This window comes from Eleginops maclovinus, chromosome 6 (genome assembly GCF_036324505.1).
Source record: "Eleginops maclovinus isolate JMC-PN-2008 ecotype Puerto Natales chromosome 6, JC_Emac_rtc_rv5, whole genome shotgun sequence".
NCBI lineage: Eukaryota > Metazoa > Chordata > Actinopteri > Perciformes > Eleginopidae > Eleginops > Eleginops maclovinus.
In genome coordinates this window covers 16892495-16912254 of record NC_086354.1, presented here as the reverse complement: position 1 = coordinate 16912254, position 19760 = coordinate 16892495, and the positions used below count along the sequence as shown (strand labels likewise).

At 42.6% G+C, this 19760-nt stretch overlaps 1 protein-coding gene across 1 annotated transcript in view; it reads right to left on the bottom strand.

Moving 5' to 3' along the window:
* Nucleotides 1-213: 213 nt before the first annotated feature.
* The window catches only part of LOC134866114 (obscurin-like), a 56558-nt gene continuing 37011 nt past the window's right edge, over nt 214-19760 (bottom strand). The window contains 33 exon segments of the mRNA XM_063886091.1: nt 214-2879; nt 3560-3602; nt 3727-3820; nt 3937-4066; nt 4174-4276; nt 4410-4577; nt 4700-4813; nt 5896-6073; nt 6181-6339; nt 6427-6591; nt 6717-6833; nt 6979-7138; nt 7252-7422; nt 7619-7695; nt 7817-8017; nt 8222-8361; nt 9089-9145; nt 11757-11855; nt 11988-12040; nt 12129-12162; nt 12325-12543; nt 12646-12744; nt 12848-12880; nt 13019-13216; nt 13687-13808; nt 13923-14004; nt 14409-14690; nt 14961-16277; nt 16387-16416; nt 16665-16955; nt 17199-17471; nt 17592-17867; nt 18053-18319. Coding sequence (XP_063742161.1) covers nt 1781-2879; nt 3560-3602; nt 3727-3820; nt 3937-4066; nt 4174-4276; nt 4410-4577; nt 4700-4813; nt 5896-6073; nt 6181-6339; nt 6427-6591; nt 6717-6833; nt 6979-7138; nt 7252-7422; nt 7619-7695; nt 7817-8017; nt 8222-8361; nt 9089-9145; nt 11757-11855; nt 11988-12040; nt 12129-12162; nt 12325-12543; nt 12646-12744; nt 12848-12880; nt 13019-13216; nt 13687-13808; nt 13923-14004; nt 14409-14690; nt 14961-16277; nt 16387-16416; nt 16665-16955; nt 17199-17471; nt 17592-17867; nt 18053-18319 — 6851 coding nt within the window. The 3' untranslated portion in view covers nt 214-1780.

The window sequence follows — 19760 nt, the reverse complement described above, 5'->3', positions numbered from 1 at the left end:
AAACATTAACTAATTATCAACTACTATCCATCTACTATTTAGAAAACCTAGGGACAGCCTGATGAACCATCTGTAGTTTGGGATGTTTTTTCAAAGAACCCAATAATCCAAATGACTTCAGTATTCATTTTTCGTATACTTAAGTGTTTAGCTCCGTTATGTGTTGAAACGTAAACACTGTGTGCTATTAATTGTGAAAGAAACTGACCATGGTTATTATTTGCAATACATCTATTTATTAACACTGAATATCCAAACATTTTTCAAAAAACTACACATGTACAGTACAAGCATTACAATCTGTTAGTTCATCGATATTAATACATAATATTTTACTTTCTAAAATACCTTTAAGAAACAACGCAAACACCACGCATCTTTAAGTTCCTGTTTTCTAGTCATTTTTTAAATTGGCAAGGTAGTAAATTATGTGAGCTCAAGTACTTTGCATAAACATTTTCTCTCAATCGAATACATCGTTACGGCTTCTGTTGCTCTAGATAAATACGTGTGCCTTGGGAAGGCTAATACATGCAGTCACTCATCTAAATATCTCTCACCCACATATGAATCTCCCCGTAATATATGTGTAAAATTACAGTTAATGGCACTGCATTAACAGGCACAACAAATCAAAATGTAATTATTGATAGTAACAAATGTCTCACAAAGGTATATGAGTGTAGTCAAACACAGAGATCTGATGTGAAACAGGTTCACCATCAAATAGATTTTCATGTATAAATGCCATATTTGTAGAAGCTGCTCACCAACAATTAAGGCACAAACAACCAGAGTAGAGCGTGTGTGTGACTTTGCCACACTGACTCATTTGACACTAAATCAAACTGAAACAGTCCATGGACCAAAAAGGTCAACACGGCTCTGTTGTAAATAGCAGATCATCATTTAAATATACTTATAGCGATACTGAACTAGAGACTGCCCTCACTAGTAGACGTTAACGCCAGGAATCTAAGGCACTGCATGAGAGCAAAAGGCAACATCCTTTGAAAGGTACAAAACTTATAATAATAAAAGCTATATACCTTAACACATTGGATTTGTTTGTGTATATTCCAGGAGTCTTCACAAGGGATAATGTCTGGATCAGTTCATATAGGTGGATCAAACAACAACAGAGACAAAATGACCACCAAGAGACACAAAGCAACCTCAACAAGGGTCAAAACAACAAAAACACCAAAACAATTTCAAAGTAGATTGAAACTACAAAAAGACAACAAAAATGAGACGCTGAATGACCATGTAAAGACCCGAAACAACAACAAAGAGATACAATTAGTGGCTTTTTATTTAGCCTTTAAATAAGAGGCTAAATAAATTGTCTTCCTCCGATTTAGGACAGGTGGTCATCCCCATTTCCTCATAATCCGCCCATACCGTGAATCTGCGTTCGAAAGAAATGTAACTCAGCAAAAGACGATTAGATTTCTCTTCAGTAAAATGTCAAACCTTAATTTCCTTTTCTTAATACAACACATACTGTATATGTTATAACAAAAAAAAGCAGTTTGGGCTGAAACATTACAGTGACATTTTCTTTTTCGCCTAAAGACACCATCTGACTCTAGCCATTTGTCGAGAAAAAGACTCAAGAAGTTGAGCCTACTTTCTTTCTGGGCTGCTTCAAAATGGAATGGTTTGTTAAGGCAGTAAATATTCTTTAGGTTAGGATATGTCTTATTCACCATGCACGTAGAAATGTCCCCATTTAAGACTAAGAGGGTGTGTGGTACCAAATTAAAATCGTTTGCTACTACTGGTTCTGATAAAGGTTATCATTAATTTGCAGAGTGACAGGGTTGCCCACTGAAGTGTAGCCGTAGGTCTGAGTCGACACTTTGGTTTTGAAGCTCTGCTGCCCGCCCTCGACCCGCTGCACCTCGGAGCAGTACGAAGGCTTCACTTCCAGCTTAGCGTGGCTCACTTCGATGGGGACGTGTCTTTCCGTCCTGGACCGGGCCCCGCTGGCTTGTGGGGCTGCAGACGTGAAAAGGCTGCTGGAGAGATGCTCCCTGAAGCGGCCGAAGAAGCCGCTCCTCTGCCTCGGCACTGCGGCTGGCCGGCCCACGTTGAGGAGCACTGGCTGTCCCACTGTGGAGCCGCCGATCTCCCTCTGCAGCACCGAGATCTCGCAGGGCTTTTCAGCAGCGGGGGTGCTGGTGGAGCCGTAGCTTTCGCCTTCTTCTGGCACGTAATCCTCCAAGTCTTCGAGGGTGAGAACACGGCCGCCTTGTGTAAGGATCTTAGGCTCCTGCTTACCGACCGAGTTATCATCTTCATCATCAGGTTCAAAGATGACAGTTTGATCATCATCCACGTCCTCGCTGTCCTCTCCAGTCGCAGTGAGGACGGATGAGAGCTCATGTGGCTCTCCAGAGACAGCATCCGGGGAAACGTTCCCCTCCTCTCCTTCCCAGGAGAGCGGCGAGCTGCTGACGTCTCCCTGCAGCTGAGCCTGCTCCACCAGCTTGTTGTTGGAGTTGTTGGTGTTTGGGTTTCTCTCGGGCGGAGACCTTTTGGCTCTTAAAGGAGTCGATGAGCGCTCCGACGTTGCCGGGGAGATGCCTCTCCTCCTGGACAGCCTGGGAGATTTGTTGACCTTATACTCGATGACCTCCTCGACCTCCACCCACCTGGGTCTGCTCTCCATGACTCTGGCTTCAGCGCCCTCGGGTTGAGTGACATAGAGGGTGGGGATGGTGGTCTTTCTCTGTGTGGACATCCTTCTCGGCCTGGCTGTGGGGGGCTCTGGGGTGGAGGTCTCGGAGCGGTGGGCTCCAGCAAGAGTCAAGCCGGGGGACTTGTGTCGCCTCATACGTGGGTTCTTCACCACAGTGGTTATAGTCTCCTCACTGGAGAAAGGAAACAACATTTTAGAACTTAAGATAAAGTGGTGGTGGGCTTACATGGATTTTTTATACAATGCAAGCCATTTAAAATATTGCGAGAGCTTTGTATACATCAGAAGAATCATTTGTAGAAGTTATAAAAGCGACCAGTCAAAGCGAACATGAGATCTAACTAGGAAATGCTGAATCCAAGAACTACAAAGTAAGCACTTCCCACCAGCCTCAGGGATTCAGTTGCCAGGTTTAAGGAGACAGCACCCTGGTGAAGACAGCCCATCCTTTTTATCATCGCTGTGAGAGAATCTTTTGCACTCAGGCTTTAAATACTACACCCCAATGCACACATGGGGCCCCTGACAGAAGCAGATAGACGTACAGCAGAGCTCTAAAAGCATTTTATCTCTTAGCAGGCAATATCTAAGCAGCCAGGCCGAGAATAAGACACTCAGTGCATCTGTTTCACTAAAAGAGTAACTGCAGAGGAAAACCCGTCCTGAAACAAATATCCCTGAACGTTCTTGATGTTGACAAATAATCCCTCAGTTAGTAATGAAGCCTTTTACAGTTTAGGTATGATTAGGTTTTATATTTTAAAGGACACGTGAAGCACAGATGATCAGACGCCCCTCCAGGCAAGAGACATGTGTCAGGCACTACACATTTTGTATGCGGTTCACACTCACATGATGATGGTTTTCCTTGGTATTCTTGTCTCCTGCTCAGTGACTGTGGGAGGAAGTATAAAGTACAAGATGCATCAACTGATAACGTCTTTAAACCTCCAGGAAAAGCATTTTTAACATGAGCTACAGAGGACCTCCTTCTGCGAGGACGTAGTCAGTGTCCTTACCTTCAATAGTGATGGCCTGCTCAGCAGAGCGGGCCACAGCGGAGGGAGGAACTAAATCAGCAGCACACTTGGCACTGCCCAGCCGGTTGGACAACTGGCAAAAGCAGAACATACATTTTTAGAGTCTTAAAAACCTGTTGGTTGTCTATCAACTGACTAAGAGTCAACTGAATTTTTTCTCAAAGGCAATGTTTTATTATCACTTCCCACCTCGCACTCGTAATGTCCCAGGTCTCTCTCTGTCAGGTTTTTGATGACCAAAACCAAAACCCCGCTGCGGAGCTCGCTGTAGGTCTGATACTTCTCCTGGTCGGTCAGTAGCCTGCCGTCCTTAAACCACCTGCACGGTTAACACAGGTATAGCGGAGATGAGAGGTTAACACACATGGCAACAGATGTTACAAAGGAGCTTCTGAATTTACTTCAAATGCTCTGCATATTTCATACCTGATCTTGGGGTTGGGGGCACTCTGTATGACGCAGGTGAACTGAGTGTCCTCACCAGCAACAAATGTGGCATTCCTCAATTTATTCACGAAGCGCGGAGGCACTGCAAGAAATATATGAAAATACAATACACATTTAAATAATATTATCCACCTAAGCTTCACTTCTCTTTTTCAAAAATGTCTTCAATGTCTTCAGTGTGACTGATATTTCCTGTGTTGGATTAAATCCTCTACCTTGAACGGTGATCTTGCCGAGAGTGCTGGCATTGCCGGCTGAGCTTGTGGCAAAGCACATGTACTGGCCAGAATCATCTGCGGTCATGTTATCCAAGATCAGCGTGCAGGAACCGTCAGGGTCCTCGATGATGATGTGATGAGGGTCTGCCTCCACAGCACGCCCATCTGCATCCAACAAGTAAACCATGAAGACATATGGCTTCAGGTCATGTTTGTATACAGTAATGAGTGTGTCACTGAGGAGCATTACTCTCCATATGAGGAAATTACTAATAAAAATGGCGTACCCTTGTACCACGTGACCGTAGGTTTGGGTACTCCAGTGACTTTGCAGGCCAGCTTTACAGTCTGACCGAGCTCTGCTGTGCAGTTGGCCAAAATTTCATCAAAGTCAGGACGACCTGTGAAAGGAGATTAATAATGAAAGTCAGTGTTAGAAAGTGGGGAGTATAATAAAATACATTCTGCGTGATGCAAGGGAGGTTGGCTGCATCCGCACTAGTATATTTTTCTTTTAAAAACAGGTTTCTTTTGCTACATTACGTCTAGCCTCCACTTTACTCCAGAGTTTTCAAACCCCTAAATCAGAGACTTGTTAAAATGCTGTTGACCCTGTTTTAGATTGACCACTCTTGGATTGTGTTTAGGACTGGTGGAAAAAGAAAAAAGGAGAACAACGAAGACAACAGTCATGAGACCTTCTTGATTTGTTCTGCCCCTATCACGTTATCCTTGTCTGAAAAGAAAGTCGTTCTCATTTGTTAGTTTTGGTATCAGTTCCACCTCGTCACTGGTCAAAACAAATAAATCTTTGGTCTTATTTTTCGCCATTGCTATTATCACTGCTAAGTACATGACATGATCCTGGTTTCGTGTCTGTCATGTGTTTGTGTTGTGTCTTTTATTTTGAAAGGTTTTCCCCTCTTGTGTCAGGTTAAGTTTCACTCCCTGTCTTTAGTTTCCCTCCTTCCCCTGATTGTGTCATTGTGTTCACCTGTTGCCCCTGTGTTTCTCCTCCCCTCTCCAGCTGTGTGTTGTTTGGTGATTAGCCTTGTGTATTTAGTCTTGGTTCCCCTTTTGTCTCTTGTTCGGTCGTCGTCGTTTCCTCCCTGATCCTGTACATGTTACCTGCCTGTTCCTACCCGTCCGTCTGTCTGCTCCTGTTCCCAGTGTCCTTGTATCCCCTGGTTAGTGTTGGTGTGGTTATTTTTTGGTTGAATATACTGCTTTAATTTACATAAAGCTCGCCTTTTGTTTGGACCCATACATGCCTCCCGTTCATTTTAGTGCACTTGGGTCCTGTTTCCCCAAACCCTGACAGTACAACCAATTGGAAAGAGGACAATCTCGTGTTTATGCACGCCTATTGTACATGCATGATTTTGTGAGGCACGTTCTCAGGTGGTTAAGCTAAAACACTTGAGTGCACAAAGGTTGTTTCCTATTAGTGTGAATGTCTCCTTAGACTGTGTGTTCCACTCACTCCATGCAGGCGTGCTGTATCGCTGCTGCAGCTCTCTGAAGTCTCTCAGCCATGAGTTCTTGATGTTGACAGTTCGGGCCTGCAGGGTGTATTTCCTCACAGAGTCCTCGCGCTCGTGCCAGATCTCAAATGCACGGTCATCCCCCTCCACTGTCTCATTCACGTCAATGTTATTCAACTGAAACAAGACAAAGAATACAGAAAACAGAATTGGGGCAGATGATCAGCAAGATACAAATTCAGTCTAAAATTGAAAAAGAGGAGTGTTTATAATAAAAGTGTCACCTTCATCATGTTCTTAAAGACATATGCTTGTGTATTAGTGTTGCTGTCTCTTTTGGGTTTGCAGATTATACAGTAGTTCTTAAACAGGAAGGCGTGGCGGTGGTGACCTCTAGAGGACGTCCTTATTCCTGGAGCCCCTTCCCACACTTGGAAGGGTCCCTGGTTTTAAAAGGGGGAAACAAAAACAATCAGACAAACAATATCCTGCCCAACATCATGTTACTCTACCACAGTAACTCTACCTACCTGTCTCATCGGCTCTCCTAATACGTCCAGTGTGGCGGGATAGTTCTCGATCATGCCGACATGATGGGTATTCTCAGAACGCTGAGGGAGAGCAGACACCATGGCATACGCTTCTTCCAGGAGGCAGCAGTTCTGGCCATTCTTTGCCTTATTTCTGATGAGCTCCTGGAGATGTTGGAGAGATTTCAATAAAACTGCAGTGACAGTAAAACAGCTCTAAAACATAATGCCTTACACTAGCATGGGATGTATTCCTAACTCTCATGCATATCGTGTGTCAAAGCTGTCACCTTGAGGACGGCCTTGTACTTCTGAATCCTGTCCAGTGGGTGCTGGAGGCTGGCGTTGATGCTGCGTACGGGGGGATCTGCAGGGTTTGCACTGGCTTGCACTTTGTCTGTGTACTCCTGCAATGTCATAAAAACAGAAGATTTTTAAATGTACTGGTCCATAGTCACTCCAATGACTGAAACAATCATATAGATTAGATTGAGTTTGATGGATTGAACTACCAAAACTTAAGAAAAAAAATAACAAAGACACTGGTGTTACCTTGAAGAAGCAGTGAACGGCCTTGTCACTGACAGCAGACTCAGCTTTACCCTGACCGACAAGATACTGAAGATACTTCTCAAAGCCCTCCTTGTTCTTCAGGAAGCACATGGCTACGTCATCATCTGTTTCACAGTCATTCAACTTTGGGAGGAAGGCCCTAAAAGAAAAAATATTCGGGAATGCATTTCAAATTTTAGACAGGAGATCTGCTTTACATTCATCCAAACAAATATCTGACTAAAATGACTATTCATTAAAAGGGGAGCTCACCTGCTGTGGAAAGACTTGATATCATCAATGTTCCTGAATATGGTTTCCTTCTGGCTGCTGACATCCGGCGGTGCATCAGGGCTGTCTGCATGCTTCACATGATGGGAGGTGAAGAAGTCGACCTCTTTCACAAACTCTGATTCACTGTTTATCAGGTCTTGGATCATTTGGCTAGGGACATGAAATAATAGTTTGTTATAATACTTCATATAAATGTAACGTTTCTATTTCTATTTTGAGCTGTTTAAATATAAGAATTGTTTATTTCTTCTCTTTGAATTTATACTTATAAATGTTCCAATTTGGGATCAATGAAGTACTTCTTATCTTAGTGTTGAATACGTGATTTTAGACATGCTTTACTTACAACAGCTTCCTCTTGTATTCACCCTCAGTCACCTCCTCATCATTAGTCTCTGGAAGGTCACTTGGATCAGCAGATAGCTGGAGGAATACACAGTTATAATTTCAGAAATGTTCAGAGATTCCAACACAGTTAATTAATATTGATGCAAAGTATGTAGTTGTTATAATGGCGGATCAGTGCCTTTTTTCTGGAACTTACTTTGAGTTTCTTGTCCAGGTAGGCGGGTGACACCCAGCCTTGGCGAGATGGGGTAGTTTTGGTGGGTTTGGTCCGGACTAACCACTTGAGAGGATGAGCTGAGTCCAACACCTCAACATACTGTCCCTCCTTCAGAGAGATGGCTTCTTTGTTTGATAAGGTGGGGTTGTAGTCAGCCGTTGCCACATAGATGTCAAACATCTGTAAAAAATATTCATTTTAATGAAGCAGAGATAAATGAAGTTTGATGTAAAGCTGCATATTCCTGCACAATTTGGCTCTAGGGCTGTACGGAATATTTCAAAGCTTCCTTCATAACTAAAGATACAATACCGATATTGAAGTTTATAGTTTCTGTACGATTCTGGACCACCAAAAATCACACTGAGACTTCCTATATCTCACCTCTCCCCTGGCATCGCCCTCATCAGACTCAGAGGAGGAGTCAGCGATGAGGGAGGGAGGACGAGAGCGACCGTGATGAGGTGAAGGAGAAGGAGTCTTGGTCTCATCATCACTGTCAACACCTGGTACACGCAATGAAGCTGGGGCCGCGAGAACAGAGGGAGGTATCAGAAGAAGAAAGGTCAATTAAAGAAAAAAAGTACCATAACACTAACCCATCTTTTAAACTTAATATGTCAAAGTTATTCACCATGATTAATAATGCTGTGCCTTGCTGTTAATGAAGATACATGTTTTTTGTCTTGAATTTAGTGTCAGTTATTAGTGGCTGAGGCAGAACCTTCCGCTCAAGGTCACATTTAAAGATTTGTGTGACTCTTTACCGGCTTCTACTGGTGCTTTACTTACTTGGTAGTGCCCATCAAAACCTTTCCCCCTATCGATCATGTTATATATTGGTTTAAATTAACGGAAAAAGTGGGATTTAGAGAGAGAAAAAGAAAAAAGTCCACAACAATATTTCATTCTTAATGCTGTGTGTTAGTATTGTGACAACATGCATGAAGAAGGTATGGTACAGACAACACTTATTATCTGAGCTCTACACATACAGGTCTGTCAGTGAGCATGTATTTCAGCTAGAAGTTGGTTAGACTTATAGTCATATCAAGTTTTTTTCAGTAAAATTACATTGGAAATTTCAATAATTCAATGTTGAAATAGGAAAAGAGGAAGTGGTTGCTCTTCATATATTTTCCCCCCTGTATGTAAAACGAGTTGTAATAATTTTCAAAAAAGTCATCTGTATCCAAAACCCAATGGGAAGATGCATATTAATGATGAAGCTGAAGCACTTTGGATACATACTGGTAGTTTTGGGCCAAGATTTCATCCACTGGAGCACTTCATGATTCTGTGAACTGTCTGAATAACAAATTAATGATTTGATGAGAATTTCTTTGGTTGGATTTCTAAATTGATGGATGTAAGATGTTAAAGAGATTATGTCCGTATGACGCAATAAGAAGTCATTATGCTCATGGATAGAGAAAAACGTGCACAAAAACAAGCAAGCTGAACAGGAACACCTTAAATCTATTGCAAGTCAAGAATTGTAGTCCTAACACATTCAGCATAAATACGTTCACAATTCTTGGATTATCAGAATAATTTCACTGAATTCAACCAAACCAAAGTATTCATTTGAATTCAAACAAGTATGATGTTAATTAAACCATGTATCCAACGTAATGTGTGGATTACATGTGAAGCTTTAGCAACTAGCAAAGCCATTCATGGCAGTTAGCAATTATTTATATGCAGTCAAATACTCAGAAAAGCAATAAGCAACCTTCAGATTGTTATTCCAACCACAGACAACACTGGGTGACGTTAAGAGACGTTATCCCCCTTGGTCAAGGCGTCCTTAGCGACCTTAGGTTCTGGGAGTCCATGTTTATGGATGCTTATGTTTGACCTTCACCATGTTATCTGGTCGCAGTTATTTTGCTACATATACAGTGGTATGCAAAAGTTTGGGCACCCCTTAGGAAAACCACTGCATCAGTTTGTCACTTGCTGAGCTTTTGAAGCAGCAACTTCATTTTAACATATGTTATACCTTATGGTAACAGAAACATCTCAGTAGTGAAATAACTTTTATTGGTCAAACAGAAACATGTTTATGTGCATTCAAACAAAAATAGGCATGTGCATAAATTTGGGCACCCCTAAGAAATAATTCCATTAATATTTAGTATTGCCTCCTTTTGCTGCAATAACGGCCTGTAGACGCCTCCTGTAGCCACAGACAAGTCCCTTAAGCCTGGCAGGTGGTATTTTGGCCCATTCTTCCACACAAAACGTCTCCAGTTCAGTCAGGTTTCTTGGCCTCCGTGCATGGACAGCCTTCTTCAAATAAATCCATACATTTTCAATGATGTTAAGGTCTGGGGACTGGGATGGCCATTCCAGAACATTGTACCTGTGCTTCTGCATGAATTCCTTGGTGGATTTTGATCGGTGCTTAGGATCATTGTCCTGCTGAAAAATCCAACCCCGGCGTAGCTTCAACTTTGTGACTGACTCTAGAACATTCTTGTCAAGAATCTCCTGGTACTGTAAGGAATTCATGTGGCCCTCAACTTTAACAAGTTTTCCAGTACCTGTGCTAGCCACACAGCCCCATAACATGATAGATCCTCCACCAAATTTTACAGTGGGCAACAAGTTCTTTTCATTGAATGCAGTGTGTTTTTTTCGCCATGCATACCTGTTCATGTTATGACCAAATAACTCAATCTTGGTCTCATCTGACCACAGTATTTTGTTCCAAAATGCTTCTGGCTTGTCCAGATGTGCTTTTGCATACCTCATGCGACTCTTCTTGTGATTAACACTCAGGAAAGGCTTTTTGCACATCACCCTTCCAATGAGCTCTTCCTGGTGCAAAGTACGCTGGATTGTGGAACGGTGAACAACTACACCATCAGCAGCCAGATGTTGTTGTAGTTCTCTGGAGGTGGTCTGTGGCTTCTCTGTGACCATTTTCACCATCCTTCGCCTGTGCCTTTCCCCTATTTTTGTCGGCCTACCACATCTTTCCTTCACACGGACTGTTCCTGTGGCCTTCCATTTCACAACTACGTTTCTGACTGTGGAGACAGACAGTTTAAACCTGTCAGATAATTTTTTGTACCCTTCTCCTAATTTATAATGTTGGATTATCTTAGCTTTCAGGTCAGTGGAGAGTTGTTTTGAGGTCCCCATCTTGCCACTCCCTAAGAAAGAACCTAGGCCAGGCACAGCCAGCTATTACCTATGTTAAATAGCCTTTTTCATGATTGGTTCCACCTGTCTTTGTAATTGAAGGTCTAATGAGCTAATCAAAGCAATTTTGTGCAGCAACCTGTCAGCTATAAATCCGTACAGGTGTTGAAATGAATGCTATTTATAAGGGTGCCCAAACTTTTGCACATCCCATTTTTTGCATTTTATTTTATTATAATAAAACTATGTAATGCTACCCTAAGAATTTTGGTCTGGAAAACACTAAAACGTCTACATCTTTGTAGGAAAACAAATGTTGTTGCTGTGATCTTCTATTATAAAGGAAAAGCAAATTGTCATGAAATCTCAGAGGGGTGCCCAAACTTTTGCATACCACTGTATGATAACAGCAGAGTAAATAATTCCCGACTGAAAAAGATTCTCTGGGATTCTATTTTATCCCAATTGAACACATTGTACATGCAGGTTGAATGTTTAGCTTTTACAGATCTTAAAGTCTTGAGCTGAAACATTTTTGATATCTACAACTGCATGTTTAATTTCATGCTATCCTCTTACTTAAAGCCATTACTCAAATAAACGCTGTGATGTAACAAATAGTTAGGTTTGTAGAAACACTTGAACCAGAAGCTTTCTGGAAAAGAAACCCTTGATATTTCATCAATAAGTTTTCTAGTAGTTTAAACTGTAATCATAATAATGATATTGAATTGCTGCACAGAATTTGTCCAACGCAAACACTCACCTTGGTTAATCTTTGCTGATACCATTTCAGTGATCTGGGTTGTCAGTTTCATGAGGAATTCCTCTGTACCTACTTCACCTAGGTAGGACATTTTACTCTCTTAAGGCAAACACAAAGAAGAAGAAACACCATTCATATTGCAGTATTACTACGAATAATTTATATTACTATATTTAACAGATGATATTACTATACATGATAAATGCTGGTGTATAAGGTGATATGGCTCACCTTTTGTTTTGACAGCCTCTTCTTCTGGAGGACTAACTGTGAATCCAAACACCCTGAGGAGAATAAAATGTTAGATTTTATTTTAAATGTGCTGTCTATACAAGTCTTTTTTGGAGGTGCAATATCAAAAAAATGACTTACTCTGACAGTTTGACCTCTTTCTTTGGTTGTGGTACTAGGTAAGAGGGGTATAAAAATATAAATACAATTACAATCAAACCCAGAAAGCAAACTAAGGAGGTAACAATTGTGCAGTCTTGTCTGTTCTTGTTTAAGAATATGCTCATAAGTGAACGTATTTCTAGATAGAGTGCCAAAATAACTTTGTTTTCCGTACAGTCATCGACCTCGAGGTGGGCGGTGCAGATGGACTGTCCCGCTCTATTTGTGGCAATGCAGGTGTAGGCGCCGGTGTATTCTACGCCCACGTCCATCAAGATGAGGCTGTGCTGACGCCCCGAGCTTGCTATTTTGTATCCCTTGGTGTCAGGCTTTATCCACAGGACGTCTTCCACTGATTCCTCCTTAAGCCAGGAGACCATTGGAGTGGGAGAGCCTGAAAAAGTAAAGGGGAGGGAGAGATTAACATTTTGGATGTCCCCAGATTACTGTAGGTGTTAAAATACTTTAAACCAACCACACAATAAATTAAACTAACCTTCTACTTTGACAGACAGAGTGATGCTGGCTCCATGTTTCACCTTCCTGTTGCTGAACCTTTCAATGAAACGGGGTGGCACCAGGTGCTCCTTGGGGTCTGTGAAAAAGGAATTTAAAACAAAAGGATGGTCACTTTTAATGTACTATTATCTACTTAAGTGCCTGTGTTACTACTACTAAAATCTTGTAGGATAAGTTACCTCTTTTATCTTGAGGCATCATTTCCCCTGGACCTGTTGTAAAAGAAAAAAAGTTGTAACTGTATCTTTAAATGTCTTAACAACATTTCTTTGACTCATTTTTTTAACTTAAAAACAAAGTATCTAAGGCTTTTTGTGCATACACAACAATTCAGGTGTGTGAGTACATACGCAGCACTATCAGGCGGGCAGAGGAGTATGCAGAACCAGCTGTGTTGCTGATGTAAGCAGAGTACTCCCCCATGTCATCTTTCTTCACCTCCAGGATCTCAACACCATGAATATCTCTCTCTGCCAGCAACAGAATCCTGTCTGAAGGTCGGAGAGGGTGGCCGTCTTTGAACCAGTATATTCTGGGTTTGGGGAAGCCTGGGAGACAAAGAAAAATCCATTTTGAAATAATCCATTTTTTGCAGGTTGACTTAATTTTAAAGACTGGCTGGATCCTGTATCAGCGACAAGCAGGCAGATCTATACATCTACACTCTATACATGTGTCTGATTATACGTCATGTGTCAGCAGCATGCCATTAGACCTGATAGCTGTGGGACCAACACAACATGTCAACTGTTTGGAAGAATTTGAAGCTTGCTATACCAACAAGTACTACAACTATTTGCAATATCACAAAGTCAATTTCCGAGGAGTAGCAGTAGCAATTTAACAAAACCAACTTATTCAACCAACTCCAGAAGTTTAAGTCAAGCCTGATGTTGCTTTCCACATCCACTAGAAGAGTGTAGCTTATTATTTTAACACTGAAAATGTCTCAGTAGTGGGTATCGGCTGACACCCAAAGTCCAAGTATTGGTTTCGGTATATTGTCTAGTAAACTCACCCTTTACTTTGAGCTGCATCTTAGCAATAGGGGCACCTGGACTGACATGAACATCATGCAGCTCGTCCACAACCTGTGGTAGCTGATCATCTTCAGCTACAGACTCAAATGTCTCCGTTTCCCTACATGGGGAGAGAAGAACAGTACACATATTGAATGCAGTATTTATGAATATCATAACATATATGTATTTATTTCTGTCTAACAGCATAAAACAACATTTATAGTAAATTCACCTGGACATGTAGCCCTTGGCACTGACATAGGAAGATGTCTCAGTGGCATCAGCAGCAGTGTCATAATCTGAGCTGCAAGACACTGATGGAAAGATTGGTTTATAGTATTAAACAGTGATCAATGACATCAGGGACTGTGTGTGTGTGTGTGTGTGTGTGTGTGTGTGTGTGTGTGTGTGTGTGTGTGTGTGTGTGTGTGTGTGTGTGTGTGTGTGTGTGTGTGTGTGTGTGTGTGTGTGTGTGTGTGTGTGTGTGTGTGTGTGTGTGTGTGTGTGTGTGTGTGTGTGCAATTTTGTTACCTCAAAACTAGTTTGAGTTCCGGACTTTGTCTAAACTAAGGCGTCTAATTTGCACAAGGGTCACTTTCGCAATGAGGTCTCAATGTGAGGACATTTTTGAGTAGCATGTAACAGGCATATGAAAACAGAGACTTGGTCAACAGCGCTTCAAACAATGTTTGTGTGCACATAATGCAAGTTTACTCACTGTCAACCCTGAGCTCAGCCTTAGTGGCAGTGATGCCGCTGCTGTTTTCAGCTGTGCAACGGTAGACGCCCATGTCAGTGGGCAGCACAGTGGTAATGATGAGTTGGTGGCAGCCCTCCTGGTCTTCATTAATCATATAATGGTCATTTTCCTCCAGCAATTTACCATCCTTGTACCAGCGAACAGTGGGAGGGGGCTTGCCAATCACCACACAGTCAAAGCTGACTGGATAACCGTCAGGAACATCCTGACTTTGTAGCTCAGTCAAGAAGACTGGGGCAGCTAGGTAGCAAAAGCAAATTGTCAGAGGATAAAAAAGTAGGTAAAAGGTTACTTATGAACATCACTTTTATTTCGTAACTTCACAGAACTAACAGCTAAGTGCAGATGTGTCGAAGTAGTTCACTCATTAGCCAATTACATACAATACATACATATAAAATGCTACTTAAAAATGTCCTCACAAAAATAAACATACTATTCTCTCAATAATGATGATTTAGAGAGTGTTTTACAAATGTATCTTGATCCTAGCAGCCATGTGTTTCTTACCCTGTGCTCCAGCCATGAATGCAGGAGGCTGTCTTTCTGGTGTCGGGGTCTGTGTACCATCTTGCATGTAGCCCATCTTTCTAATCCGCAGCTCCACTTTGAGAGACCCTGCCTCCAGGATGGTGGTCTCCATAGGAACCCCATGGATTGTAAACATCTCCTGAAACCTCTTTGAGGCAACCTCAGCCTCTGTCCGGGAGTCAAAGCGAATATAGATGTAACAGTCATCCTCCCTGTAAGAGTGGGGATCTGGAGGACCCAGGTCTCCTTCATCTGCGCTGACAAATGATTCTTCCTCAACATTTGGAGGGAGACTTGAGCGCAGCAGGCGGTGCAGACGTTTGCTTGCCTGCCTGAGAGACTCATCCATCTCACTCCCTGAGGAGCTGTCCGGCTCGCTGTCGGCGCTGTAGCCCACGGTCAGCGGCCGCCGCCCAGATGATTCTCTCTCTGTTCCTACTGTGACCTTACCACTGTGAGACGTGACTCCATATTTGTTGGTGACCTCACACGTGTAGACCCCAGTATCCTTTGTGGTGATGGCAGTGATAACCAGTGAGCAAGTACCATCATTGTAGATATCAATATGGTGGTGCTTGCCATCAGTCAGTGGTTCTCCATCCTTCAGCCACCGCACCTTATCAGGTTTACCCTCTGCAATGCATTCTAGATGTATAGTGCCGTTAGGTTCTTTGGTCTGGTCTTTGAAGGCATCTTTAAAGACAGGGCGCATGTCCTTTCGGGCTTTGTAGCCCTTAAAGGCAGCTTGAATCTTAATGGCAGCATCTCTGAGATCAGGCTCATCCTCTGTACTGATCTCCATGATCTCAGCCGCCTCTGTTGACGTCTGATGTGCTTCTGTCTGCTGTATTGTGGTTGTCTCCACCCTAGACTCCTGCACTGTCTGCTTTTCCATCTGGAAATGTGCAAAGAACTTCTCAGTAGTCAAAGTCTCACTCTCATTGGTCGCTGTGACAGAGGAAGAGCTGCTTTTCTTGAGGTAGGAGACAAGTGTTGAGCCCCCAGAAATAGACTCATCCTCTGAGGTTGTGCAAACTTTGGACTCTGTCTGCGTCTTAGACATAATGGCCTGCTCCTTCTCTTCCGATTTAATTACCACTTCCTCTGATTTTTTTTTACCACCTTTGCCGTCTTCCTCAGGTTGTTCAGTGATGGAGTCCAGAGTGGGTTCACGACTCATGCGCCGTTTCTTTGCAGATTCCTCCCACAGCTCATGAACATCACCTTCTTCAGCAGCTTCTGGAGGCAGACTGGGTTGTCCCATCGTCTCAGCCTCTGTTAGTTTTGCCTCTACATCTATAACCACAATGAGATTTGTTTGTTACTAAGTCAGTACCCACTGTTAAGATTCTACGATTTAAATTCAGTTGAAGAAAGCCTACACACCATACACACAATGCCTTACCTTGGCAAACTGGTAGCTGAATTGGTGCTTCTGTGTAGCAAAAAAAGAACAAAACAACCATTGTACAGCAAATGATAAAGCCTCTTAAGTATCTCTACTGCTAATATGTCATTTAACGTATAGCCAAATAGTATCCGATATTTTCTGAGAAGGGTTTTGAGGTCACGTCTCAGGTATTTAGTTTAAAGATTCTAGTTAAACCATGAATAATAAACAGCACTGTCACACAAGCAAACTGAAGTACAGTTTTTCATGAACTAAACTACACATCCACTCACCAAGCTGCACAGTGTGGGGCAACTCAACAGGCTCTCCAATCCCAGATATGTTAGTGGCTGCCACTCTGAACCTGTAGCCACTCCCTGGAGTAAGATTTTCAACCACAAACTCTGTGTTACACACGGGGTCAGAGTTACATGGAAGCCAGAGGGCACTGTCTACCAGACGCATCTCCACCCTGTATCCCAGAATGGGACTCCCTCCATCATGTAGAGGAGTGAACCAAGACAGGTTGACAGAGTTTTCAGTCTTACTGAGGACCTCTGGGTCCTCTGGAGGATCAGGTACAGCTGGTAAAAAGGAAAGAAGGAGGCGTTAGATGCTTAAACAATAATCACGACCTACAGGGATCTTTACCTGGTATACTTTATTTTATAGTTTCAAATTATCCGTCCATCCTGTTGAACATGGAGAGTACATACCCAGAATATCCTTCAGATTTTTCTCTCTATCAAACTTTTACATTTTAAAACCTAAAAATTAAATTCCTTAAAGAATAAAGATACAAATTAGTTAAAGATCAAATCACTTACTGATGATGGTGAGCTTGGCCAGAGAGAGAGCATCTCTAGCAGCAAATGTAATTTCTTGCTGTGGCATCATAGGGGCCTTCCTCAGGACGAGGCGATAAGAACAGCCGTCCGCTCTTAAGGCCCAGAGGTCGCTGGGTTTGATCTCGACTCCATTAGCATACCAGGCTACTTCTGCTGAAGGGACAGGCTCTGTGAGCTCGACACTGAACTCAACCTTCTCTCCCACTGCAGCCACCTTGTCCTCCAGACTCTTTACAACATCCAGCTGCCAGCCTTAAAGGGAAAAATACACAGACCCAAATGTAAGATGTGTCTTACATTAGAATGCATCATTCAGGCAAGATAATCTATGAAAACAACTTAAGTCTTGTGTTGTTTATTTAATAGACTCACGTTTGACAGAGAGTTGTGCAGATGTAGAGGCTGTGCCAGCTTTGAAAGTCACTGTGCAGCTGTCTGTCACTCGTAACTCTTTCAGAAGGAGCAGATGACGACGACCACTCTCAAATGTTACAATCTCAGCATTACGGGATTCCTTTACTGGTTTCCCATCGAGGAACCAGTGGAAATCTTTGCTCTCAGGACGAGACAGGGCACACTCAAGCAGCACTTCGCCTCCATCAAAGGTTTCTACATTCTCCAGGCCCTGGACAATGTCAATTGGTTTCCCTGTAGAAAACAAATAAAAAGAAACAAGAAAGCATGTTAAAAAATTGTCAAATAACTTGAGATTCATCAACAAAGGCCCAAACTTTATCATGAATAGCTGATCAGTGTATTTGTCCTGTAGGATATGAGGAAGCAGAGGAGACTCCCTAGAGGTTGGAGCCTTTTTCCCATTTAGGGAAGCTCACCTTCCACAAAAAGTGAAGCGACCGCGCAGGTCCCCTTTGCCTCACAGGAGTATGTGCCCCTGTCCTCAGCAGACACATGGCTAATGTACAAGCGAGCCACATTCCAGTCCTGCTCCACTACCACCCTTCGGCCATCAGGCTGCAGTGGCTGCCCGTCTTTCTTCCACTGAGCCTTGACCGGCCGGGAGAACTGGCAGATGAACTCAGCCGGTTGGTTTTCGAGCACCCGAATGTCCTCCAGCTCGCTCACCACTTCAACTGTGGGATCTGAGGTTGGGGTCAGGGGTCATAGGGTCAGGGTTTGACCAATAGATATAAAGATAAGCGCAGAACATGACTATGGGCTCTTTAACCCCCAAAATCATGTTGAAGTGATCAGTGAAATGTCCAGAATTTTAAAAATGTTTTATGGATTGTCCAGTAAAAAAAAGTACTTCCAATGGTACAGTATTTTTAAATGCCCACTATATTGTCCCATGTGAGGTCTGAAAATGAGTAGGGGGTCAAAAAGCCCAACCATCAAGATTCAGGGTCACAATCAAGGGCCAAAAAGTGATAGCAGCTGATGAGAGAGGAGGGGGGATGGGTGAATAGAAATGTCAAACTCATAAGGCGGTGTAGGGAGGTTAGAGTTTTTAGTGCTTGAAAGTTAGGGGCGGGGCTTGATGGGACAGGATAGTTAAGGTAAATGAGTATTCAACAGCAGCCGGCCTGCATGGATGGGTGGAGCAGCACTTTCTGAAAACAGCATTACTGCTTTCAATGTTCAGTGTATTACTACTAAAATCACTCAAATCATTTTCATTACCAAGGTACGCGCGTCTATGATAATCACTTTCACGCTTTAAGTTCCGATTTTGAAAATTAAACTGATTGGGCGATCCTGAATCACAGAGTTATGCTCCAAAAATGCTGTGATTACTAATCTCCCTTTGCAAAACAGACATCAGCCCTTTCAATGCAACGTTAATGGGGATTCATTCAATATACATATAGCCACCTAACAGTGCATCTCTGAAATGGAGCTGACGATCTGCCAGTTACCTCCCTGGCACAGTCATTCACATCCATCTATGTTCCTACAATATGCACTGTTGGCTTTTAGAAAATACTGTACCTATACCTGGCAACACTGTTAAGGAAAGACGAGGCCGAATGGAGCCAATGATGCTAACAAGTGCCATCAAGTCAGTTTCAGTGCTTTCTTTTATCATTTATTTTTGGCAGTTTTTTGGGGGATGGAAAAGAAACAGACATTTTAAGACGTCAGTGAACAAGCAGAAGCCCCCAGTTAGCGACCAGGTCAGCTTGCTTCGATATCGACACAGCCATTAAGAGTGAGGATGATTAAGAATTGAAGAATAAAGCCAACAGGTAATCAGCAGAACCAAGGGTAATGCACAGTATGCAAACGTTTGCTATTGGGCAATGTAACAGTATGCCATATCACGTTACGGCATGTACGTGAAAAGGCATCCATCTGCTGTGCTCTAAACCAATGCTGGACAGGTTGCTAGTCAATCACAGCACTGCCACAAACAGCGGGACAACCATTCATGCTCCCGTTCACACGTATACAAATTTAAGTTAAAGTCACCAATCAACCTAACGTCCATTTCCTCATTCCTTTATTAAAATGAACATATGGATTTTTTTTTTTATTGCCACACCTTACTGGTTTCATTTTGTTTGAGTTTTTACCCAGATA